General features: G+C 49.0%; 1 protein-coding gene across 5 annotated transcripts in view; it reads right to left on the reverse strand.

Moving 5' to 3' along the window:
* The window catches only part of HUWE1 (HECT, UBA and WWE domain containing E3 ubiquitin protein ligase 1), a 2,445,223-nt gene that overhangs the window by 697,093 nt on the left and 1,721,526 nt on the right, over positions 1-26,604 (reverse strand). For all 5 annotated transcript variants that reach the window (XM_069645305.1, XM_069645304.1, XM_069645303.1 and 2 more), the window contains exon 60: positions 25,519-25,800. In XM_069645305.1, the coding sequence (XP_069501406.1) occupies positions 25,519-25,800 (282 nt within the window). The remainder of the gene's footprint in view (positions 1-25,518; positions 25,801-26,604) is intronic.

Here is a 26,604-nt window from a genome sequence, read left to right on the forward strand (position 1 = left end):
GGTATAGCACTGAAAGGTGATTCGGGCTTTATGGAAAGTACTTCAGCTTATATGTGGAGATATGCAGCCGTTGTAAATACCACAAGTAAGTAATGGGACAGGCAATCTCAACGTAGGTCGAAGTGTATGGGGGAGGTTCTGAACCGGCGTTAATGTCAGCAAAGTAGAGAAGGTCGTATGTATAGGCTGTAAGATGAACAACTCGGCTCACTGATTAATCGAAGGGAAGGTGGCCCGCCCTGAGCTCAGTCAGAGCTCAGTTAGAAAGGAGCCTTAGTCAGCAGCCTTTGACAGGGGCCAGCTTGCGCCTGCCGGTCACACCCGACTGGCTAAATGGGGGTTGCCTGACCAATCCGTGGTCAGAGGCACTTCCAGGCTTCAGGGTGTGAATCAAAGAGTGGCGGCCATCTTAGTGTGTGCAAACCATGCAGTTTTGCACTGGATTCAATGGCAAATTCGGCAGCTCGTAACAAAATGGAGTAGGTTGGGCAGTGAGGAAGGAAACAAATAAGCCCACAATAATGATCGGAATTAAGATCGCTGAAATCGGCGTAGCACGTCGTGTGAAGAAAATGGCTGCTAGCAATCCTGGTAATGTAGAGGGCCTTACCAGAAGCATGCAGACAAGATATGATATTGCTGGTGAGCTGCTCCGGAAGGTGAAGTTGTGAGTTAATTGCTTCTGCCGAGCTGAACCACCTTCCCTTGGTTATGTATGTGCCGCTGTGTGATCTTTTTCCTAAGCATTAGCATGTTAATCCAAAAAAGATCCCATGCTGGAGAAGGAACAAGTTTACTTACCTGTAACACCCGTTTTCCAGCATGGGCATCTTTCATGGATTTACATACAAATGCTACCTCCTACCCCTCTATGGCTGTCTTCTTGGTACCTACTGCCAGATTACGTGCGCTTTAAATCTGAAGATGGCCACCAGGGATGGAGCTAAGGAGGACCATTGTCATTGGCTGGGGCAGTATGGCCCAAAGTGACAGCGCTATTCAAGTCCAAGCAGTTTTAAAATTTAAAGCAAAACTGCTTTATTATTACTGAGGATTCCCAGCTTGACGGCGGGGAATATTCATAAGCATGTGAATCCATGAAAGATATCCATGCTGGAGAAAAAACGAAAGCATCGGCAAAATCCAGTGAATGCAATGCCATCTCTGCTGGAGAGGTGGTTGAACCAAATAACCCGGTCAGGACCAGTGGTTTGTTTAGGTGGAACAATGATGGAACCTTCGACATGAATGAAGGATGAGTGCGCAGCACCACCCTGGAGTGACGAAAAGCCAAATAAGGCAGCTTTCAGGAGAGAGCCTACAACTCTCCAACATGTCTGGCTGATGTAATAGCCAACAGAAAACCAGTCTCACATGAGAGAAACATCAAAAGGTGGGGCCATTAACTTGGAGAACCACATTAAGCTCCCACACCAAAGCTGGTGTATCTTTACTGGAGGGAATGTATGGAATAGACCCATGAGAAACTCCTTCACTAGCCTATGAGACCACAGGGAATGTTTTCCAGCTGGGAGAGTATAGCGAGAGATAGAGAGATGGAATGGATGCGTGAGCCAGTCCCGCTTGCGCCAGTGACAAAAGATATTGCAGTTTTCTATCAGCTTTTATTCGAAGAGGGTCGAGCCGCTGCAAACACCAAATAGGGAAACTACTTGTGCCGTTGCGAGAATTTCCCTGCATTCTAAAGGCAATTTAAAGTGTCCAAATTCTAGCTCTGCAGGAGCCAAGCCGTCATCAGCACGTGGTGAAGGTTAACCATGCAGAACCTCTGCGATTTGAGGAACTTGTTGCGTTTCCAGTGGTCCAGGATGGGTCTACATCCACCAGACTTTCTCACCAGGAAATACCTGGAATAAACTCCGGAGACCCAGAGGTGCGATGGAACAGCTTCTATGGCACCCTTTTCTAGTAGGGCTGACCCACTTGTAGGAGGAAGGGAAGATGTTGAAATTCCAGCATGTGACCCAACCGGATGATATTGCGCACCCATTTGTTGGTGGTAATGTTGACCCACTGGTCAACAAACTGTGAAAACCGGCCTCCGACTGGGGTGCTGGAATGGGGACTCGGGACCCACCACTGGTCAGACCTGCTTTGGGGTTTACGTGCTAATGGAAGCACCAGGTCGTTGGCGAGTACCTCTATAGGCTTGCAACCTCCTGTGCACGATTCCTGCGAGCTGGTGCAGGAATGTTGACGATAAGCAGGTCGATAATCTCTAAAGGTCCTGGATAATCTGCCCTCAATGGACCGAATGGATTGCCTTGGTCTGTTGCAGGGTACCCAAGGAACGAGCAGTGTGTGTCCGTCTTGATGGCTAAATGCATCTCGTCAACCTTCTTACCAAAGAGGTCCACACCATCAAAGGGCAGGTCTATTATCTTAGACTGTACATCAGGGCAAACGTTTGAGGCTTCCAACCACCCCGATGCCTCAGGAACTCTGTTACTCATCTGGCGGAAACCTGTATCTGCAATGTCCATAGTCACCGTGACGGCATAATCTGATACCGCCTCTCCTTCACGTAGCAAAGCCAGAGCCTCCTCTCGCTTATCGTTGGGCAGTAAGTCTAAAATTGGACCCATATTGTATAATAATTTCCAGTCATACCTGGAGAGGATAGCTAAGGAATTGGATGCCTGGTGGCTGCGGCGATTACATGCTTCGTCCCAACTGCTTGCCATCCTTGTCTGGGGGCACCATGCAAGTGAAGGACTGGTTTGCCAAACTTTTTCTTGACGCTGGGGACACCATGGAGCCAGGGATCAGCTGAGTGCGAAGACACTCGGGACCAGAGTTCATGAGCTTATTTTACTTGCCCAGTTGGTCCTTCTTTGGTGGTGCCGAGGAAGGGTTCCTCATAACCAGTAGACCATCCTCCCAGATGTGAAGCATTGGTGTGGCTACCACCAATATCCTTGCGGCTTCCCACCTTTGAAATAAAAACCCTTCCTTAAGCTGTTGCTCAAGAACAAAGTAAAAAAGCATCACACTTCGTGTCATCAGAGCGTGATAAGAGCCTAGTTCATCCAGAGGCAAATCCCTTGAAGGCAAGTCTGGGGGTTCCCCATCTGCAAGGACCAAATTAGCATACTCCTCAGTAGCAGTATTTTTTTTATTAAAGCATTTATCATAAATTAATACAATTTTGACTTAACATTCCAACCAATTGTCTTGATCACCAAGCCAAACATTTTGCAGATTAATGTCAGTGTTGGTCCTATTTCGCTCCATAGTCTGTTTCATCTATGTTTGGCTATTTCATCCAGGTGGAGGTTTTAACTGGTCACAAGGCTTCGAGTTGGTCTTGCCCGGCTTGTTTTTTTTTGTGTGACTTCTAGGAATATACCCAAACCTCTGAGTTTTTTTGTTGAGGACAACGTACATGGCGTCCCACCATGCGTCAGAGTCTAAACCACATGTTGTGGGCAACGCGAGTAAGAGTGACCTTTCTCTCTCAGATTTGAGTTCTTTACAGAACATCGTCAAGTGTTATGATTCTCCTTCTGTGTTGCACAAATGACACTTGTCAGCTTTCACTATGCCGTATTTTATTTTAGATTCTGGCGAGTTCTTAGGATGTTCAGTTTCAAACGGAGTAAGGCACCTCTAGGTTTCAGATTTATGCTCTTTCTTAGGTAGTTTGGGAGTTCTTTCGGGAAGTTGAGTAGTTTAAGTGTGTGAGCCTTTGATTTTGCACATAGTTCTATTTGGACCCAATCATTTGCCAAGAGAGTCTCTTACTTTGATTTCTGTGCAGTATTTCCAGGCTGATGCCTATGTGGTCCATTATTTCTTGGCATTTGTGTTTACAGATGTTAAGGGGGCCTGTCTCCAGGCTTGCGTTGTGAGCTTTTAGCACTAGATATTGTGGCGCACAGTCAATGAGTTCTGCCTTTCTATAAATTGTCAGGGTTTTCCATGCCACTTGTACATGGAGGGAGTACAGTCCCAGTTTGTGTCTTATTACGCCACTCCGGACACAATTTGGCAGCCTTAAGGTTCGTTTCCAAAATTGGTTCGTTTCCAAAATTTGGATTCCAATCTGTTCCAGTTTTCCCAGGGCATTCTCAAACAGCACTCACCCACATAGATAATTGTGGGTGTGACTTTTTGATTGTAAAAGTCAATTAGGCATTGCATGGAGTACTTCGCAAACTTTTTCTTCAGGGTCAGGGCCTAGACTATCAATTGGGCCATTTTTTGGTCCAGATTGTTAATCCATGGGTTGTCGCTGCCGTCTGAGCTGATCATCGCCCCCTAGGTATTTCAGACTGTTTGATAGTTTGATTGAGGTGTTGTTTAAGCACTATTTGAATCTCTGGTCTCTTTTTGTGTTTGTTTTCCTGAGAATTAGGATTTCTGACTTTATGGAGGGCTATGACAGCTTCCAATAGATCAGGGGACACCTTTTGGTCCCGAGTTTATTTCCAGAGGATTTCTCGATCAACTCGATCAAACGCAGAAGCCATGTCTATGAAGGTTAGGTATATGGGTTGGTTGTCTTTAGATGATTTCATTTTCAATATGTTGAGAAGTAGGAGGTTTAGCCCACAATCTACACGTTCCACAAAGCCCCTTTGTCTATGATTGAAGTTGCTGCTTTTTGAGATCCATTCTTTTAATCTCTTCAAGAGTATTCGTGCATATACTTTTCCAAGTACATCTAATAGGGAGATCGGGCGGTAATTTTCTGGCTTCGTTCAGTCCCCTTTTTTAAAAAAAATCAGTATGACGATGGCGGTTTTCCATGACTTGGGTATTTGTCGCATGCGGTTGATTCTGTCGAATAAAACATAGCATAGGTCTGCCCACTTCTCCGGTTTAATTTAAGGATGAAATTTGATAGCCCGTCAGGACCAGGGGCACGGGATCCTTTTGCCTTCTTAATGATTGTTAGTATTTTGCTTTTTGTGAAAGCTATCCTCCATGGCTTTTTATTTGTCGCTCCCAATTTTTGTGTGGATGTTTCTTTGTTAGGGTCATAGATTTTTTTCCAAGTGTTGTGATTCCTGAATTGGGTTTAGTTGTGGTCCTCTCGGAATCAATTGGCTATTTATTAAAGCCCAAAAAAAGTTTGGCTTTTCGTTTTCAATTGCTCTCAACATGTTTTCAGAGTCTTGCTGATAGAGTTGAGCTTGGTGGGCCTTTACCCAGTAGCAGCATGCGTGTCTGGAGATGCACTGTGTCAGGACCAGTATCCGTGTCCGTGAAGGTAGCCAGGCCAGCAAATAATTGAGGAGATGGAGACAGTCTCAGAGGGCGGGGTGGTGTGCAGCCACTGCCTCACACTAGTGTCCGCTACTGGGAGCACCTTGAGGGGCACCCTGCAGGATTGGAGGAGGCAGCTTCTGCTGTAGTTCACAGTCTAAAGATAAAGTAGACTATGTCTAGCGACAGGTCCATGGGTGCCGATGGAGTTCCCACGGGAACAAGAGTAGGCATAGTCACTGGTGGAACAGATGCACAGACTGGCAGAATTGGATCTGGTTCATCCTCTTATTTATTCCTGCGCAGAGAATAAAGTCTCCACAGGCTCGTCATCTCTTCAGAAACCAACTTCTTGTAATAGTTGAGCTGGTGGCGGTGCTTCAGTTGACCTAGATGCTAGGGTGAAGAGCGGTTTGGTCTCAGTAGGTCGTGGGAGAAGGAGAAATTACCTTACGGTAATACTCTTTCTATGGATTCTTCTCCTGCAGAAACCTAATCTGATAGATATTCCGTCCAGCTTTGCTGCTTCCGAACATTTTTGGATAGGGGGAGTAGTCGACCCTGCCACCGACCATCGATCCGTCTTGCTCAGTGTCTGGTCGTCGGTTCTGGACAGTATGTCAGGCGTTGTATAAGTAGCGCGTCACTACGCCCCAACCTCAGTTCCCCCTTTTTTCCAGACCACACTACACTGCATAGGAAAACAGAGAGAACAAACAGGGTAATTAGCCCTTTAAAAAAGAAGTAATATAGACCTCCGAAGGAGGAACAATTGAAAAAGAACACAAAGGTAGTGTTAGAAAAATAGTTGTTTTGGGACTGCGGCAGGAAGATAGAAAACGGATAGAGTACCATCACCAGGTCGACGTGAAATAGAAAGATGCGCACCAACTGTTAGGCAGAATTCTAATTTCTGTGCTAATTCCCTTCAACCGGAGAGACCCCCAGATATTTGGCTGGACTTAAGGACTTTTTAATTTTAACCCTGGAGTGAGTGAGCCCCTTTTCTCTCTCACTCGTGTTTTGATCGGATTTGGATTTTATATTTCCTTTGTTTTTGGAGTCTGACAAACTCCATAGGCATCTACTTTGTGTATGGTGACACATAGCACCCTCAGTGCAGGGTCACTGGGAAGTTCTTTAGATTTCTCATAAGGTTTAAATAACTTTTCTTGGGTGAACTACAGATCCCAAGAATAGTATACAGTTCCCATGAATAGTAAAGTCAAATTGACTTCACTTACCTTTTCTCTTTGTAGGTCCGGCACACCCCATTTTATGTGGCGTGCTGGGGGGGTTACTTAGTAGACCCTTTTTTCTACTTCCTCTTGTAACATTTTATGTGTTACCCTCAGAGTTTACTCTGCACGCCAAACCAGGTTTGACCCCTTTGTTTGTTTTGTCTTTGGTGGGCTTCAGTACTGAAACCCACCTCTGGCTCCAGTGTGTCTGGAAGGGCAGGAAGTGAGGGAGGGAGGTGCCCGAAACTCCCCAATCATTCGTCTCTATGGTTGCCTGAATGCACCCGGTCCCGATTGGCTGGTTGATTGGCCTTGCAGGACAGTCACTCGGCTGTTTGAGTGACAGCTAGGCTGTGCATGAATGGGAGAAACCTGCATAAAAGGCCAGGCTTCTTGGACTGAAGACAGAGTCGAACACTGGGAAGGACAACCCGACGAAGAAACGGTGAACAAAGCTTGCTTCAACTTCCTGAACCGTTGAATTGCCCATTGAAGGCCTGCTCCTGTGCTGAAACTCTTTTCTGATCGACAACAGAAGCTACAGACGGAACGACTTCTTCCCTTGGGTTAGTGGGACCAAGCAACCCCAAGACAAACTTTGCTCTAAGACCTTCTCCCAACTGGCTGTACTTCTTTGCTGCTGCAGTAACTGAGTGAGAAATCTGTAGTAGAGTGCAACGTCTGTAAACCGTCCAAAAGCTCCAGGAGTCTCCAGAGGACCCTCCCGAAGCAGGACAACCCAAGCTCGATTCACCTCACCAGAGTGCTGGACTCAAGGAGTGAAGGAAGCCTAACCGGTGTCCAAGATCTGCGGTGGTGCTATTTACTGAGCGCTGAAACTGCTAAGTGCTGCTGATCTGAAAAGAGCGCGTAGGTGCCGCCGACCATCGAATTGCTGCCGCAAGAGTCCACAGACGTCTTCCCTCTTGTCCCCAGGACTGAGGCCAAGGAACACAGGATCTGCATCGCTGCAAACTGACAGAAGTCAGCTGGACTCTCTTCTTCTAACCAAAGGTACTGTTCTGACTTGGGGGTACTGACCTCTGTCTGTAGATGCTCTTCTCAGTTGAGACTTGCAGTAGCTGCGTTTTCCAGAGTTCAGTAACAGCTTGTGGCCCAACAGTAATTTTCTACAACAAACTAACTTTGTGCAAGACTTTTTGCTATCTAAAAAGTGCCTCAGCTCTATAGACTGCTCCAATTGACTTTGTCTGTCCTGGCTCCCGGCAGACTCTTCTATTCCACTGACTTTGATTCTTACTGTCCCTCATAGGTGATACGGAACAAGTTACTTATCTGTAACTCTTGTTCTCCAGCATGGGTCTGGCATGGATTCACATGCTCATGAATATTCCCCTTCGTCAGGCTGGGAATCCCGGGTAAAAGAAAAAATCAATCAGTTTCATTTCTGAACTGTCTTTCTCCTAACCACCAATCACTGAGCTCTGGGTCATACTGCCCCCAGCCAATGACTGCCCTCTACCTAAGCCCCTCCTCTGGCAGCCATTTTCAGATTTGGTAGCACGTAAAGTGGCAGTAGGACCAAGCGAAGAGCCGCAGAGAGGTAGGCTGGGGGGGGGGGGGGGGGGGGGGGGGGTTTGCATGTGAATCCATGCCAGACCCATGCTGGAGAACAGTTACAGGTAAGTAACTAGTTCCTTCTCCAGCATGGGGCCTGGCATGGATTCACATGCTCATGAATAATGAATACATAGCAGTACACACATGCACAACCACAGGATATGGAAAGGCTTTACAGAAGCAATCTCTTACCTCCTCACCAGGCTCACCGTCAAGCGACCTCCACGTAGCAGCCCTGCAGATGTCCAGCAGGGGCACACCAGACAGGAACACAGTTGTAGCAGCGTTCACTCTGGTGGAATGGGCTCTCGGACGTCCAGGCAGCGGTCGGTTGGCCAACCGGTGACAGTGAGTGATGCAGCCGGAGAGCCACCTGGAAATGGAAGCCTTCGACAGGGCCTTCCCATGGTTCACAGGACCAAAGTTCACAAAAGTTGAGAAGTTTTTTGGAAACTCTTTGTGCGGGCCATGTAAAACTTCAGCGCTCGAGCCACATCCAGCGAGTGCAAAGTCCTTTCAGCCGGCGACAAAGGAGTTGGAAAAAACAGTTATCACCAAGGGTTCCTTGAGGTGGAATTCCGACGGAACATTAGCCATGAATGAGGGGTGCAGCCGCAGCACCACCCTCGTCGCGTGAAAAGTCAAGTAAGGCTGCTTGCATGACAGGGCCTGGATCTCACCTACTCGCCTTGCAGAGGTGATGGCCACAAGGAAAGAGGTCTTCAACAACAAACTTGAGCGGAGCTGAATTCATAGCTTTGAATGGGGCCCCACTGAGCCTAATCAGCACCACATTGAGTTCCCACGCCAGGGCCTTCACCGACGGGAACGAGCCGAACAGTCCCTTGATGAACTCCTTAACTAGATGGTGCGTCCACACAGAAGACCATCCCGGAGATCTGGTGTAGCGTGATCTCTTTGCAGTCCACCGGAAGATAGTAGCCACCAAACTCTAATGCTGCAGGAGCCAGGCCTTCAGGTTCAGGGACGCCGGTTTGTGGTGAAGAAAGGCACTTCCTTCCCTGGCAAGAAGATCTGCGACCACTGGCAGTGACGCAGATATGCGGAGAAGGTCCCAGTACCAGATCCTCGTCGGCCATGCTGGTACGATGAGCATTATCCTGCACCGGTAAAGTCTGAGTTGATAGATGGCTCGAAGAAGCAATGGAGGGAACACATACAGAAACAGGCCTTAAAGAAATGAGAATGGGTACCCCCCCCATGCTCCCCGGCTGGGGGAACCTGCTGGTGAAGCTCCGGCACTTGGTGTTCGTTGCCGTCGTAAACAGATTGATCTGGGGATTGCCCCATTTGAGGAAAAGATAGTCCACTTGATCCTGCCAAAAATCCCACTCATAGCAAGAGCGTAGCTCCCTGCTGAGAGAGATGGCGACAGTGTTCTTTACTACCGCCAGGTGAAAAGGAATGAGGAATATCCCCTGGGCGACGGCCCAGTGCCACAAATCCTGAGCCTCCCCGGATAGTGCCAGGGATCTGACCCCCCCCCCCCCCCGTTTCCGGATATAAAACATAGTGGTGTATTGTCTGTGATAACCCTCACCACTTTGCCCTTGAGGGATGGCAAAAACGACTTGAGGGCCCAAAATAGCACCCGTAGTTCCAAGACGTTGGTGTGCAACGTCTTCTCCGGTAACCTCAGGCCTCTGGCATAAAGAAGGCCGGTGTGAGCTCCCCATCCTTCAAGTGAAACGTCTGGTGGGGGGTCTGGAAACCCGTGCCTAAGGCTAGATTTGAGCACACCCCACCCACTTCGCGCTCGACATAACTCCTCGTCGAGGGGGCGATCCTGTCCTGGAAGCTTCCGCACTCCTGGACCCAACGGGCATCGAGGAACTCCTGTAGCAGGTGCATACGCAACCTGCAGAGTCGAATGAGGTATATGCATGACGGCATCATGCTGAGAAGAGACTTGATGGCCCTCATTGTGGCGCTCTTAAGTACCAACAGCTGTTGCACCGTCCCCAAGATGGCTGCTATCCTCTCAACGGTGACGGCAGGCATGACACCGTGTTGAGCCAGGATCCCAGTAACAGAGCGTCCTGCAACGGAGTCGAGTAGGAGTTGGCATAATTCACTGAGAACCCCAAATCCATCAGCAAGAAGATGGTACTCACTGTGTGGTCGACGGCGATGTCTCTTGATCTGGGCCAGATGAGCCAGTCCAAGTAAGGGTAGACGTGGATCCCTTCCAGTCGTAGACGTGCCGCCTGTTAGGCAAAGTTTATATGCAGTACCCTTTGGGACCACTACACACAACTAGGACTGCAGCTGAAAGCAAAACCAACCTTTGGTATAAGTCTGTACTACACAATTTTGTGGTAGAGTTGCTGAGCAGCCAGGCTCATCTCAAGAGGGGAATGGGAGCTCTGAGGATGTTACACAGAGGTCTAGGATTACACGTACAAGTATTCAAACAAACTCTTACACTCCAGGTTTCTTGGTAAAACACTTATTAATTTATTTCAGTGTCAGTTATAAAACATTCACTAGAACGAGGTATCTATATAAGACAAAAATATACTTCAATACTTCACAATGTCAGGTTCTGAGGCATTTAAACTACTTTGAAGGAGGAGCTAAATGGCATTCAGAGCATTTGAAGTAGGAGCAAAAAGGCATAGGTCAATAAAAAGAATATTACAGTTATTCTCAAAAAGTGCAAATAGAGAGTTCACCATGGGAGTCTATTCAATACAATAGGTTAGGCCAAAGTCAAAGGGCTAAAGTCTTGTATAGGATAAAGCAGTTCTGGAAGTTAAACGTAAAAGTCTTTGCCAAAATTCTCAGAAGTAGTTCATAAAAGAAAGATTCATATGTTAGGTCACAAGCTGACTAGGCCTGCAAGTTGCCAAAGTTTCAAGCACTTTCGCAGTGAGAGGTAATTTTTCTCGGCCGGGTTTTCACAGTACCTTTCAATGAAGAAAAAGATGCAGCTGAAGACGTCCGTTACTGGCAGTTCCTGCAGATCTCGCTGTTCCTGAGCCTCAGTCGTGGGGACAAGAGGGAAGATGTCTGGGGACTCCTGCACTGCACGGGGACTGGTCAAAAAGCTGGCAAAGGCAAATCTTCAATTCCAGTATCTGTAGTCAAGCACACAAACTTGTGTCCTTCTCCCTGGCTATTCGGTTTCCTGCAGCACTCTGAGGAAAAAACAACCAGCTCCGAGAATGGTAACCAGGTGGCTTACGAGTTGATTGGTCCCACCAACCCAAAAGGGAGAAGTCGTCCTTGAAAGGCTTCTCTGTCGAGATGAACTTGACAATTTGGACCTGCAGCAGGGCTTCAACGGGCAAACCAACGGTCCAGGAGTTCCTGCAGTTGTCCTCTTCTAGCTCCACTTCGGTTCGTTCGTGCCAGTGGTCGACTGCCTTCCAAGCCAAGAGACTCACCTTTTCAACAGTTTTCTCCCATTCATTCCAGCCTAGCTGCCACTCACCCAGCAGGGTGGCTGTCCTTGCCAGACAGACAGCCAGCCAATTATGCCAAAGTGCTTTTGGGTCTTCTACGAGACTAAGTACAGGGAATTTCAGGCACATCCCTCACTGCCTGCCCATCCCAGACACTTGGGCGCCAGAAGCTGTCTTCAGTCCTGAAGACTGCCAAAGGCATAGGAAAAGGGACCAAACCTGGTTGAGCACGCAGAGAAAAACTCTAAAAGGACCTTTCCAAAAAGAAAAGGCGAAAAAAGACCGGGACCGGTTTAAACAAAGTAGACTTAGAAGCCATCTTGGAAAACATGGCTCCCGCGATTTAACGCTACCGGTGTTCGCGGTCGGGAAAAATCATGATAGTTCGTTGTAAAACCACTGCCACCAGCCATTTCGAGAGGAAAGGGTAGCATTTGACCGCTACATGCGTTTCTAGACATAGGGGATACTAGGTATCCCCGTCAGCACTATTGTAAGATGTGTGCTGGGTCTAGGAATTTGAAAAGACTAGTACAATCAATTTCACTTTACTCTCTCTGGGAAACATTAGTTTATCCCAGAGAAGGTATTTAAACCTTGGGGAAGCCTAAAGGAAGCACTGGGGGTGCTGTGTGACAAATGAAGAGGATGCCTATGGTGTGGTCTAAAACTCAATCAAAGAACACAAGAGTAAAACATATCAAAATACATGAGAGTGGGGATAAAAGGCTCTCACACTCTCCAGGTAACAAAATCAAGTCCTCAAAATCCAGCAAAGTTGCTGGGGGTCTCTAAGGTGAAGGAAATTAGCACATTTATGAGAATTCTTCCTAACACCTTAGATTGAAATCTGTGCAAGTAGTCATCTGGCTTTGACCCTGAAGAGGTTATGTCCAGGTGCTCCGCCTGTACACTGTTAGACCCTTAAGTCCTCATCCAGGAATGTGGTAGACTACTGTCCAAGTAGCCATGGCATGCCCTTCAGAGTCAGGGAATGTTATCGGCTGAATCACTGAGCGCAGACCAGAGGTCAAAAGTAAATTTGGCTAGGGCACAGGAGGAATTTATCGCTCTCAGGGCAAGGCAGGTTGAGGCGAAACCTTTCTTCCCACATGTATCTGAAATCTTGCTTTCCCTGTTCAGGGGTAGAGGGTGAGGCGAACATCCACAGGTTGGTGGTAGAGGCCTGTACAACCAAGCTCTCAGGGGAGGTGTGGGTGGATAGGAAGGTTGGGCCCGAAGGAGCTTGACAATGATTCACCAATTTTCAATCCACTGCTGTGACAGAGACGGGTTTCTTCCAGGCCTCCAACACTGAGGCTTCAACAGCCACACTTAAAGCCAGTAGGGTCTCCCTTTTGGATACATCCATCCACAATATCCGAGATTGGTCAGTTCATGTTTCCTGTTGCGCCAGATCTGGAGAGTCCTTTGACCAGTGATTCCTCTTCAGAGATGAACAAAGGTGGCAGGAGGAATGCTCAAGGAACAGGACCTCTTGCAGTGTTTTTTCTTGTCCTTGTGGCCATGAGACCTGTTCTTAAACGGACGACACCTGTGACATCGACCGAGATCACCCTTCACCCTTCACCCTTTTCCTTGTGGAAATAGGCCAAAAGCTCTGCTGCCTGCTCCTGAAGGGCCTTAGGGAGCATGGATTGGCATGACCTGCAGTCCTGGGTGCCCGGATCCTTCTCAAGGCAGTATAAACAGACCCGTTGTTGGGTACAATAGACACTGGGTTTGAAACCCGACGCCTTCAAGGTTTTAACCAGGATACAGAAAAAAAATATGAACGAAGTAGTGTGCTCCTGAAGTGGACAGCGTGTTTGGAAAAAAGGAACAGAGGTCACAGGGCCTCAATATATAGTGGTCCCAACGTCATGTCCAGTGTTGGGCGCATAAATTGTCAGGCAGAGCTGCACTGCACGCCCACTCCCTGATGGTGGAGAAGGAACACGTTAATTACCTGTAACTGTTTCTCCAGCATGGGTCTGGCATGGATTGTCTTTCTCCTATAACCCAATTGCTGAGCTCTGGGTCATTCTTCCCCCAGCCAATGACCGCCCTCTCCCAAAACCACAGAGGGGAAGGAGGGAGGATTTGCATGTGAATCCATGCTAGACCCATCGTGGAGAACAACTTGTTCCTTCTCCAGCATGGGCTCTGGCATGGATTCACATGCTCATGAATAAAGAATACGTAGCAGTACATACATGCACAACCACAGGAGGTGGCAAGGCTCAACAGAAGCAATTAGGCTGCGTAGCACTGCTTGGTCGCCCCTGGACTCCTCTCTGGAATTTATGTTGACGCAGTAGAATCTTTTGAAGGTGTACGTAGACATCCATGTAGCAGCCCTGCAGATGTCCAGCAGGGCCACACAAGACAGAAACGCAGTCATCGCAGCAATCGCTCTGGTGGAATGGGCTCTCAGACGGCTGGGCTGCGGTCGGTTTGCCAAACGGTTAAAGTATGCGATACAGCCGGAGAGCCACCTGGAAATGGAAGCCTTGGACAAAGCTTTCCGATGGTTCACAGGACCAAAGTTCACTGAAAGTTGTGACTCTTCCTGAAACTCTTTGTGCGCGCCACATAGAACTTCAGAGCACAGCCCACATCCAGCAAGTGCAATGTCCTTCCAGCGAGCGACGAAGGTGTCAGAAAAAACAAAGGCTACATCAAAGGTTTGTTGAAATGGAATTCCGACGGTACCTTTGGCATGAAGGAGGGGTGCGTCCGCAGCACCACCCTCACCTCGTGGAAAGTCAGATAAGGTTGCTTGCAGGACAGGACCTGGATCTCACCTACCCTCCTTGCAGAGGCGATGCCACAAGACATGCGGTCTTCCACGAAACAAACTTGAAGAGTTTGATACATAGGCTTGAAGGGGGGGGCCCCCCCAAGAGCCTCGTCAGCACCACCTTGAGTTCCAGGCCCAGGCAGGCGCCTTCACCAGAGGGAATGATCGAAACAGTCCTTTGAGGAACTCCTGGACTAGACGGTGAGACCACAGAGAAGACCGCCCCCGGAGACCTGGTCTAGCGGGAGATAGCCACTGGATGCACTTCGATGGAGGCGTGCGCCAGCTCCGCATTAGCCAACGATAACAAGTACGGGAGGATCTGAAGGGCCGTAGCCCTCAGAGGGTTTATCTTCTGCGACCGGCACCAAGTCGTGAAATGCATCCACTTGTGCCCGTAGCACGTAACAGTCGAGGATGCTCTGGCCCTGGCAAGGACCTCCCTGCAGTCTGCCGGAAGCTCGTACCCACTGAACTACAAGCCTTCAGGAGCCAGGCCTTCAGGTTCACCAATCCTGGGTCATGGGGCAGGATCACGCCTCCTTCTCAGACGAGCAGATCCGCGACCACTGGTAGAATGACTGCAGGTGACTTCGACAGGCTGAGAAGGTACGGATACCAAATTTGCCTCGGCCACGCCGACGAGGATCGGCCTGCATCGGCAACATTGGAGTTGACGGATTACTCGTAGAATTAGAGGCAACGGCGGGAACGCCTATAGGAATAGGTCTTCCCACAGGCAAGAGAACAAGTCCCCCATGCTCCACGGGTGGAACCTGCTGGCGAACCTCTGGCACTTGGTGTTCGTCGCCGTCGCAAACAGATCGATCTGAGGTCTGCCCCACTTGAGGAAAAGGTTGTCAACTTGATCCTACCAAAGCTCCCACTCGTGGCAAGAGCGCAGCTCCATGATGAGAGTTGGCGACTGTGTTCTTTACTCCTGCCGAGTGAAATGGAATGAGAAATATCCCCATGCTTCCTGATTGTAAGGGAGAATTCTTATTTCTGTGTTAATTGCCTTCTACCTTAGAGACCACCAGCTATTTTGCTGGACTTAAGAACTTTTATCCTGGAGAGAGACCTTTTTCCCCACTCTCAAGTTATCTGATTTGGACTCTTGTTACCCTTCCTAAAAATAATGGCTGGTGGCAGTGGTTTAATTTTCCTACCATTGTTCATTTACCGCAAGCTGCATTCGCAGATGCAGTATTGCACCCATGGGTGCCCATTTGTCAAAATGGCCCATTCTTTTTTCACCATTTCTTGTTCAAAAGGTCCTTCTTGAGACTTAATCTGCGGGCCAAACCAGGTTTGGTCCCTTTGTTCGTTTTGTCTTTGGTGGGATTCACTGGTGAAGCTGTCTCTGGCTCTAGCGTGTCTGGAAGGGCAGGAAGCGAGGGAGATTCCCGAAACTCCCTGTGCTTAGTCTCCTTGGTTACAGGATTGCACCCAAAGGTGATTGGCTCGCTGGCCGTCCTTGGAAGACGGCCACCCAGCTGTATGAGTGACAGCTAGGCTGCAAATGAATGGGAGAGACTTGCATAAAAGGTGAGGTCTTTTGCAAAGAAGGCAGAGTCGACCACTGGACAAAGGAACTGAAGAAGAAACTGGAGGAGAAGCTTGCTGCACCCTCCTGGATGGTTGGTTTGCCCAGTGAAGTCCTGCTGCAGTATTGAAGCTTCGAATTACGAATCGACTAGAAGCCCGGAAAGGACTTCTTCCCTTGGGTTGGTGGGACTAACTGACCCCAAGACGAACTTAACTGGAACCCCTCTCCCTGCTGACTGTATTTCTTTGCTGCTTCTGGAACCGAGTACTAGGGGACAGGAACACCACAATCTAGTGCATAGTTATTAAGCCGGACCGAGCTCCATGAAGATCCTCCAGACTCCCTCGAAGCAGGACTATCCAAGACTGAGCCACCTCAACAGAGAGCTGGACCCCAGAAGCAAGGAGAGCACACAAGGTGGCCAAGACCGCTGTGGTGCTATTTGCGAGTAGCTGAAACCACGAAGTGCCGCTGATCTGAAGTGTGCCAGTCGAACTGGAAACTGATAAAACCGCGAATTACTACAGCACAAGACAACGCATTCTGCACAGACATGAGGAAGCATTTAGAGGGGGGTAAATCGAAATCTCTCGACAGGCTAAATCTGCTGGTGAAAGAGCTATTAGGGGCGAATATAGAAAGTAAACTGCTGCAAGAAAATCCAACAAAGGAAAAAAGGAATTGGGAGGAAATGGATTGGATACATACCATTGGAGAAGTAAGATCGGGTTCCAATCCAAATCCCCAGCAAACAAGAGATCGAAAACTGGGATTCCTGAGCAAATATTTAATCAGATTTCCAGATTGGAGAACAAGGAATAAATTCCAAGACTAAGGTTGAATATTCTACACACTGGGGAAGTATTGGCAAGAAGAGGTCTGGGGGCAATGGCCATACACCTATACCAAACTTGCATAAACCCATAAACTCAATCCATTAAACATTTGATGATGGAGTGTGAAGGAACTAGTTGGGCCAGACATCACTTCTTAAGTTAATTTGTCTCTGATACATCATCTTGGGTACAACAGCTACCTTGGGAACTATTGATTGATGGGCTGTCACAGCAGAAGACAGTAGCAGTTATTCAAATGCTCAAGACTTCCTTTTCTTCGCCGAGCCAGACAGTTGGCTCGTGGTCGAAGGTGCCAGAGATGCTCCGCCCGTCCTGGCCACTGAGGAGTCCACACCAACGGCGCTCCCGGTGCCAACGGACTCTTAGCGCTCTGCCTTCTGTTGGGCCCCCACCGCTGGGGCACCCTCAAAGGTCTTAGAAGACCGCTCGGATTTCTTCTTGCGGCTTGGTGACCGGGACTCACCCAACTGGTGCCACTTGGTAAGCCGTTTGCGACGGTTCTTCATTGTGCAGGGAACCATGTCCTTGCAGAACGCACAGGCTTCCTCCACGTGCGTCTGGTCGGTGTGCAGGCAGAAGAGGCACAGAGTGCCCATCGTCCAGGAAAATGTTCTGTATGCTGCATCAAGGGCAAATCCTGAACAGAGGAGTCTAGTCTCCTCTATCTTCATTATGTCCTAGGCCTCCAAGAATGTTCTGGAATCCTCCAAGAAGGTAACTCAATGAAAAATCGCCCTTGAGGGGCGTAGAAAGTTCTGAAAAACGGGTCCCTGTTAGTCGGATGAGGGATCAATGGAGCTTGAGGCTCGACTGACCAAAATAATAAAAGCAAACTCTTAGAAAAATCACAAACGCAAAAAAAAAAAGCTCAAAAGCTGTAGCACGAGGAATCCCAACACTTGAACGTGCGGTACAAATCTGAAGATGGCTACCAGAGGAGGGAGGGGCTTAGGTAGAGGACAGTCATTGACTGGGGGCCAAAGAGAAAGACAGTTCAGAAACGAAACTGATTTTTTTCTTTACCGAGGATTCCCAGCTTGACGACGGAGAAAATTAATGAGCATGTGAATTCATGCTAGAGAATTGTTATTTGAATACCTGTCACTTTGGATGTCTAAGTTACAACCCTACAGCTCACATTGACCCCTCTTGAGATAAGTGTGGCTGCTCAGTCACTACCAACTTGTGTAGTACAGACCTATACTAAAGGTTGGGTTGCCCATTGCCAAGAGGACAAGGCTTGTGTAGTCTCCCACAGGGTTACTATGTACAACATCATGATGGTAATGTCCGTGAAGACCCTTGCCCTTGAGGGACGGGAGGAACAACTTGGAGGGCCCAGAACAATGATGTGGAGATCACTCGCCGGCAGCCACAGGCCTCTGGCGTGGAGCTGTCCGGTGTGGGCTCCCCAGCCCTCCCCCAGTCCAGACCGGGATGCATTGGTGGGAGCTCGACGTCCTGGCCGGTTCAGTCCTGCATCGGGACCTGCGTGCCGCCTTGGGAGCAATGACGACAGCGGTCGCTTCCGAAAGCTTTGAAACGACCCCTGTAGGCCTCCTGGGTCGTGGAACTGAGGATGGGAAGGGGGGGGTTGAGGGTTGATGGTAAGAAAATCTGCCGTGGAAACCCTTTGACGATCTACCAGATTTGGTGTAGAGCGGTGTTGCTGAAGCATGCCTAGGGCATGCCTAGGGCCTGGGCTGTCTCTGTGTCGGTCTTGATGGCTTGCAACGAGTCATCGACAGCCTTCCCAAAGAGATTGTCCCCGAAGGTCATGTCCAGAACCCTCGTCTGAACTTCCTGCTGAAAGTTGGTGGCTTTCAACCAGCCATGACAGAGGCAGGCACTGTTCCCCATCTGGCAGAAAACTGTGTACACGATGTCCAGGGCCACGGTGATGAAATGGTCCAATGCCACTTCGCCCTTCTGGAGGATCTTCAGAGCCTCGACCCGCTTGTCATCGGAGAGAAGTCCAGCAGCGGGGCCATCTTGTACCACAGCTCACTGTCGTATCTAGCCAGGATCGCAAGCGCATTTGCTGCCTTGACCGTCGCTGCCGCCAAATAAATCACCTTTCGGCCCATTGCATCCAACTTCTTCCCCTCGCTGTCCGGGGGAACGGAGGCTGACGATGGATTTGAAGACTTCTTCCTCGCAGTCGCTGAAACAACAGAGTCTGGGGAAGGCTGTGATCGCAGGCAATTGGGTGCAGACTCTGGCACCCGGTACTTCTTCTCCAGCCGGTCTCTTCGCCGGTGCTGAGGCGGGATTCTTGATCAGCGCCAGGCCCTCATCCCAAATGTCTTCTAGGAGAGGCACTGCCAGAATGGTCTTCCTCTTGGCCTCTCGGCGCTGGTACAGGAACCCTTGCTTTTTGGTCTTCTCTGGCGTCAGCTGGAAGAGCTCTGACGCGCGGGAGACCATAGAGTGGAATTAACCCACTTTGGACCATGGAGTGAAATTAACACTTCGGAAACGCTCTCGGTGACTAGACACGCTGCCATAGTCCGTATCCATAGTCGCCATATCCGGCTGCGGACCCTGTGCCACCGGTACCGGGGGTGCCGTTGGCATCCTCTTCTATCTCCAACACAGGATGTCCAGTGACCCGTCTCTGGGAGGGGGAGTAGGCCTGCTGCGCCCAGTGCCTACATTTTCATTGACAGCCCCTACCCACCGCGGCGGCGTTGTCCTTTGCATTTCCGTCATCGTTCCCCACGTCCTCTACGACTGTGTGAACGGACGCCATGTCCTAGTCCAAAGAAATTGCCCCCCCCCCCTGCATTCTGAGGGATTGCAGCCAGGCTTAGGGCTGGCATCTTCCCCGGTGTCTTCTCCACCAGTTTGGCCGAAGCCTCCCGTCTGGGAGGAAGGGCCACTCTGGGTGCAACTGGGGGTCCCCTTTTGCCTTCGAGAGGGCAGCCGCCACCAGATCGATTGACTAGGATGATTTCACCTGGGCCTTCAAGGGCAGGTCGGTCACCTTACTCTGCGCCTTGGCCTTATCCGGCTTCTCCCGCAACTTCCCAGGGTTTGACGACTTTTTGAGGAGGAGCTGGAGCGATGGCTTGAGATGGAAGCAGATGGTGATGTTGATCGCGCCTGCTCGTTTCGGGACCCACTTGTGCAGCGAGCCAGACGGAAACGGACTTGCGTTGCTTGGCCTGGTCTTGGACCCCCATGGATGGGGTGACCTCAAAGGATTTATGAGCCCGCTCTTCGGACTGGCCGGTGCTGGGTGAGGTATGCCCCTGCTTGTGGCCCAGGGCAGAGGCCTTGGCGTTTAGCCACACCGCCAATCTGTTGTACCGATCCTTCATGGTGCAATTGGTTAATCCCAGGCAAATCTCGCAATCTGCCTCCTTGTGGTCCGGATGGAGATAGTAGAGGCACTGGAAGTGTTTGTCCTCCACAAACACGCTCCTTAGGCCGCAGCTGGAGCAGAACTTGGAGATTCTCTGTCCTTCTCCGATATGGTCCCGCGTGCGGTGTAGGCCTGATGGCCTTCTGGAATTTTCGATGAAAACTCGACGATTATTGCCCCTGAGGGGCGACGAAAGATGCCGACAAACGGATCCCCACTTGACGGTCGAAAGCACGAAAGAGCACACTGGCTCTATTAGAAAAATATTGGAAATTTTTACGAATTAACTCGAAAAGGCATGAAATATTCTACAGAGCAAAACACGAGGGCTCCCAATACTTGAATGTGCTGTAATAATCAGAAGATGGCTGCCAGAGGAGGGGTATAGGGAGAGAGCATTCATTGGCTGGGGGCAGTATAACCCATTGCTCTGTGATTGGTTTATAGGAGAAAGACAGTTTATAAGTGAAAGTGAAGGGAATAGTTTCTTACCTGTAACTCCATTTCTCCAGCATTGGTATCTTTCATGGATTCACATGCTTTGAATATTCCCCGTCGTCAGGCTGGGAATCCCCGGTACATTATATAGACCCTTTCCCGTAGGAAAACTTTTTCGACGCTTATGTGTCCTATCCACCTCGTTTTGTATCATGCGTGCCCGTACCGTCAGGACGTCATGATATAAATACAGGCCCCGCCCCCGCGCTCCCTCAGATTTCGGCCCCCAAAGTAGTGGGGAAACCGGTTTGCATGTTCAGGGGAGGCAGGTGGGCGCATGTGAATCCATGAAAGATACCAATGCTGGAGAAATGGAGTTACAGGTAAGAAACTATTCCCTTCTCCAGCATTGGATCTTTCATGGATTCACATGCTTTGAATAGATTACATAGCAGTACCACCCCCAAGAGGAGGCGTGCATGCAAACCCATATACTTTTTTCACAAAGGCCGTTCCCTATGATCATGTATACATCAGTAATAGTTAACATAGGAAAACGAACCACATACAGTCATAAATTCCACAGGATGCAACCCCGCAGCCGGGGCTTACCTTATTGGAATAGGTGTCGAAGCACTGCCTGTCCCATCCGGGTGTCTTCGGCATGTTGCTGCGACAGGCAGTAATGGCGGGTAAAGGTGTGTGTAGCCGCCCAGGTAGCCGCCATGCAGATGTCCCCTAGAGGGACTCCGGCCCACAGTGCCGTCGACGATGCCGCTGCTCTAGTTGAATGAGCTCTTGGCCGTCGTAGAAGAGGCTTCCCTGCCCTGGAATGGCAGTACGAAATGGTAGATGACACCCATCTTGATAGTCCTTGCTTTGAAATGGCTTTTCCTCTAGCACCCAACCCATAGGCCACAAACAGCTGTCTCGTTTCTCTGAACGGTTGCGTACGATGAAGATAAAACTTGAGAGCCCTTTTTACATCCAATGTGTGTAGCATGCGCTCCGCTCCCGAGCATGGCTCCGGAAAAAACGTAGGCAACACGATAGAAGAGTGTTTATGAAACACCGAAGGAGCTTTTGGTATGAACTGTGGGTTAGTGGCTAGGACTACCTTGGTCTTGAAAAATCGTAAGTATGGTGGGTCCACCATTAGAGCCTGAACTTCTGAAATACGTCGGGCTGAAGTGATGGCCACCAGGAAGGCCAATTTCCACGACAGAAACTTTAGAGACGATGATGACATTGGCTCAAACGGAGGTTTCATAAGAGACGTTAAGACCAGATTGAGGCTCCACTCCGGTGGAAATTTCTTCTCTGGAGGGAAACTCCGAAAGAGGCCTTTAAGGAAGTGCTTAATCAGGCGGTCGCTGAACAATGGTGCCGAGTGCCGTCGACGAGTAAACCTGGAAATGGCTGCTAGGTGTACTTTTATTGACGACACCGACAGGCCCTTTTGAGCTAATAACAGCAAGTATGGAAGGAGCTGTTCCGGCCTAATCGATTGCGGGGCCAAACCTGGTTGATCCTTACACCATTGACAGAACCTTTTCCATTTGTACGCGTATGAGGCGTTTGTGGAAGGTGCTCTTGCCGCTTGCAGGATACGTCGACAGTCCTCCGGAATCGTTAGCCGACCAAATTCGGCGAAGTCAGGAGCCAGGCCGTCAACTTGAGGCTGTCCGGGTCGTGATGCCAAACGACACCCTCCTGTCGAGACAGAAGGTCGGGGGTCTTCTGGAATCTCATCGGTTCCGCCGCCGCTAAGTGTAGTAGGTCTGAAAACCACACCTGTCTGGCCCAGTATGGGGCCACCAGAATTACCCGACATGGATACCTGAGGATCCATTGCAACGTCCTCCGGACAAGGGGAAAAGGAGGGAATGCGTACAGGAATTTGTTCGTCCATGGGAATGAGAACGCATCCCCCAGTGAGCCCTGCTGAGGCCATCTGCTTGCGTACTGATGGCATTTCTTGTTGTTCTTCGTTGCAAACAGGTCTATGGAAGGGTGTCCCCATTCCTTGAATACTTGTTGAAGTTGTTGGTCGTTCAGCACCCATTCGTGAACTTCGTTCATTTCTCTGCTGAGGGCATCGGCTTCCACGTTTTTCACTCCTGGTAGGTGAAACGCTAAGATTTGCATGTTGTGTTGCAGGGCCCAATGCCAGATTTTCTGTGCCTCCGTCGATAGGGACCTGGAACGTGTCCCTCCTTGTTTCCTCAAGTAGAACATCGTAGTGGTGTTGTCCGTCATGACACGCACCACCGAGTCCCTCAGTTGCGTAAGAAAAGACTTCAGAGCCCATCGCACTGCTCTCAGTTCCTGGCCTTCCTAGCCGCTGCCACCACCGAGTCAGACAGAGGCTGTGATGTTAGACATTTTGGAGTGGACTCCGGAGCTTTAAACTTTTTCTCGATCCGTCCCTTTATGGCTGGTTCCGAGAACGGATGGCGCATCGTCTTGAGACCTTCTTGCCACACGTGGTCAAGGATTGGGATGGCAAATGCCGATTTTCTCCTTTGACCCATATGGTCAAAAAGGAAACAGTCTTTCCTCTGCTCCTCAGGAATCAAGCCGAATTCGGAACACGCTTTCCCCATCATTGCATGGAAGGCTCCCACATCATCAGGGGGAGATGGCTGTGTCTGGCTCCTCGTAGACTCCAATTCTACATCCGAATTCCATGTCGGGTCCCTCGACGGTGACAGGGAGATGTCTGACCCCGAGTCATCACGTATAGAGTCGGACTCCGACAACTCACCCTCCTCCTGAGCTCGAGGACGATCTTTCACCGCCTGGGGAGCCGATGGGTGATTCGTCGACGAGCGAGCCGTACAAGTTTGCTCGTCGACGGAAGGTACAGACAAAAGTGACGATGACGTCCCAGGTTGAGGGAACTGGGTATCCAGCCGCTGTAGTAGCTTCTGAAGAGTATTAAGCACATCCAGAGACAAAACTGTCTGGGGGGTCAGTAACGTGGATGATATAGGTACCATACCCCCGCTCGCACTAGTCGCCGTCGTGGTCGACGTGGAAGGCCGTAAGCCTAAATCCAATGGCTGCAGAACCATGTCACCTTCCCCTTCCGCCGAGCAGGCCGTGTCTGGCTGCAGTAAGACCTCAGGGGGGATCGGGTCATAGACCTCAGGCAGCCAAGCCATAGACTGAGTCTCCGTCGACGAAGGAATCCCAACCGCTGCTGCTTGAACGGTAATAGGCATCGTCAATGACACCGAGGTCGACGAGGAAGTCGTCGTCGTCGAGCCCTTAGACTTCGTCGTCGATTTCGATGCCGACTTCCCGGCTGAAGCTTCTCGACTCACGGAAGACCTGGGACGGTCCCCTGAGGAGGATTTAGACAGCGCTAGCCTCTCCGTCTTAGATGATGAGGAGGAGGAGGAGGAGGGCTTTTTATGTGATGAGGAGGATCCAGCATGTTTCCCCTTATGCTTGTCCTCAGCGCGAATTTCTGCTGGCCGCACCTTCTTCGATGGAGGCTCCGACTTGCTCCTGGAGGCCGTGGAGCCAACTTCCGAAGCCGGGTAGGCACCCGCTCCGTCATTAAGCCAGTCGACCAGCCTTCTTTTACGGTCCTTAAGGGTTTTTTGGGAGAAACCCTGGCATATCTCACATGTATCCGCCGTGTGGTGCGGGTGGAGACAGTAGATACAGTCCATGTGGCCGTCTCCTTCATAAACCTTTTTGAGGCCACAGGTTGCACATGGGCGAAATAACGCCTTTCCAGACATAATTCTCCAGAATTTGAACTTCGCTTACGCGAAACAGACAAAAAAATAAAAAACAACCTAGTTTTCACTAGTAGTAAACACGAGGATCCCACTGCTTTGAAAGACGGTTGAAATCTGAGGGAGCGCGGGGGCGGGGCCTGTATTTATATCATGACGTCCTGACGGTACGGGCACGCATGATACAAAACGAGGTGGATAGGACACATAAGCGTCGAAAAAGTTTTCCTACGGGAAAGGGTCTATATAATGTACCGGGGATTCCCAGCCTGACGATGGGGAACATTCATGAGCATGTGAATCCATGCCAGACCCCATGCTGGAGAAGTTTCCAGAGAACAGCTACATGGGCAAAAGGACATAGATGAGGAATCCCTGAAAGGAAGGAATCCATTAGAAAAATACTTACCTTAATTGTTACCATTTCTTATTGCTTGACTTTATAATAAAGTGTACATTTTAAAATGAATATATATTGCAGACATGTAGCTTTATTATTTGCTAATGGCTATCTGTAACTTAGCACCAGAAGTATCCCCTCTAAAAAGTGAAGTCAAACTGATGAGTTACTGAGGCCATTGCTTGAGTCAGGACTAATTTAGTGCACATCCCGCACATACACTTCAGGTTGGTCTTCACAAGCCCACTGAGGAGCACTGCTGCCACACTCTTTAAAGAGCACAACAAATATGTTAGCTATCTGTTCCCATATGACAATGGGATGCTTAATCTGCATGAGACCCAGCATTGACATGAGCCAGACTAGACATTTAACACTGCTGGTAGCAAAAATATCACTGGTACCTCAATCTCAGTAAGGCTTAAACCCATATGTTTCATAAATTATAAAATTAGAGAAACCAAAGTGAAGATCAGTTTGAGGCACATAGAAAAAAAGACCTGAGGTAGGGGGCACAGCAGCCCCATACATATCCTAGTTATAGGTCACTTCTGGTGCCAATGGGGCCCAAAAACACTGATTGAGCAATGCTAAAGCCATCAACTCAGTTCACCTTCAGTGTTTTTTTTAAAGCTTTACAGTACTGGTCCAAAACAGGAGCCCGTTCTAAAGACACGGAAACTGTGGAAAGACGCCATCAAATACAACCGTTGATTATTGGCATCAAGGCACCACCTCAAACTACAATATCCTAGTGTTGAAGGATGTTTAATAACACTCAGAATCACTGTTTGAAGGTTTAAAAGCTTCACTTGTAAGTTCTGGTAAAACAGAGTAAGGTTTGATTTAACTGTGAAAAACATGACTTACTTATGGTGGGAGCTGGAGACAATTCCATCTGGGTAGCCTCAGCCTCTCCACTTGCCCTCTCTGGGCCAGGTTCATCCTGCTCCACTGGCATTGGCAGCTGTTGATTCTCTTCTGCGCCACATGGGACCTGCAGCTCCTGGGGGAGGTCTCTTAGCACAGACAATGGGGGAAGCTCTACAGAATTCTGGGCGATGAGTGGCTGCTGATCAGGACTTGTGGGGGTGCAGTCTGCAGACGAGGGGGCTGTTGGGTAGTTCTCGGGCAGAACAGCTTGATCGTGATCTGAGAGATGATAGATAACGATTTAATTATATGGCAAAAGAATTTATGTGAAAACGTAATCCCGGTCACAGACACCAGCGTGTTGAATCATTCCAAGCCTTATTTAACTGCTTGAAGTAAAATAAAATGGCAGATGTTTTACCAATTGCACTCGACTAAAAGTGACAGTCGCAATGGAGCAGATCTACTGTAATTTTAAATGCCAGATGCTGAAGAAAACATGCAGAACATGCGAGATAGCTGAATAAATATGAGAAAAGAATGAATTGTTTCAGTTGATTCTGACGGTGGATCAAGTTAGAATATGGTTGGGTGCACCCACATTTTACTGACTTTGCATTGTTAGGTGACCTAAGCAAGGTTTGCAGCTGTACCCCAGATGCAAAGACTGTCAACAGGTAGAACATCTTCGGCAAGAAAGCATGCAAATGTACTTCTGGCATGTGGCATCAGTTACTCTCGCTGAAAAGACTAGGCATATGAACAGTCAGCAAATGGATCTTTTAGTCAAGTATTGGGTAATACAACAAATAATCAAGCATACCAATTCAATCCATAAAATATGTATCCTCCTCAAATGAAGAAATAACTTGCCTCTAGTTAACATTCTTTCTCTCACTCATTTATTGCAGAAAAATTGAAATTCCATAAAAATTGATTTCATAATCATACTTCACACAATGACGATAAAAAGAAAAATACAAGACACTTGTGAAAGGCACGATTAAAATATCAGATACTTATTCCTAATCTTTAGCGCTCGATGAAAGTATGAAAGTAAAACCCAACCAATAAAAGAGGAAT

Source organism: Ambystoma mexicanum, chromosome 2p, assembly GCF_040938575.1.
Source record: "Ambystoma mexicanum isolate Mex_15411 chromosome 2p, UKY_AmexF1_1, whole genome shotgun sequence".
NCBI lineage: Eukaryota > Metazoa > Chordata > Amphibia > Caudata > Ambystomatidae > Ambystoma > Ambystoma mexicanum.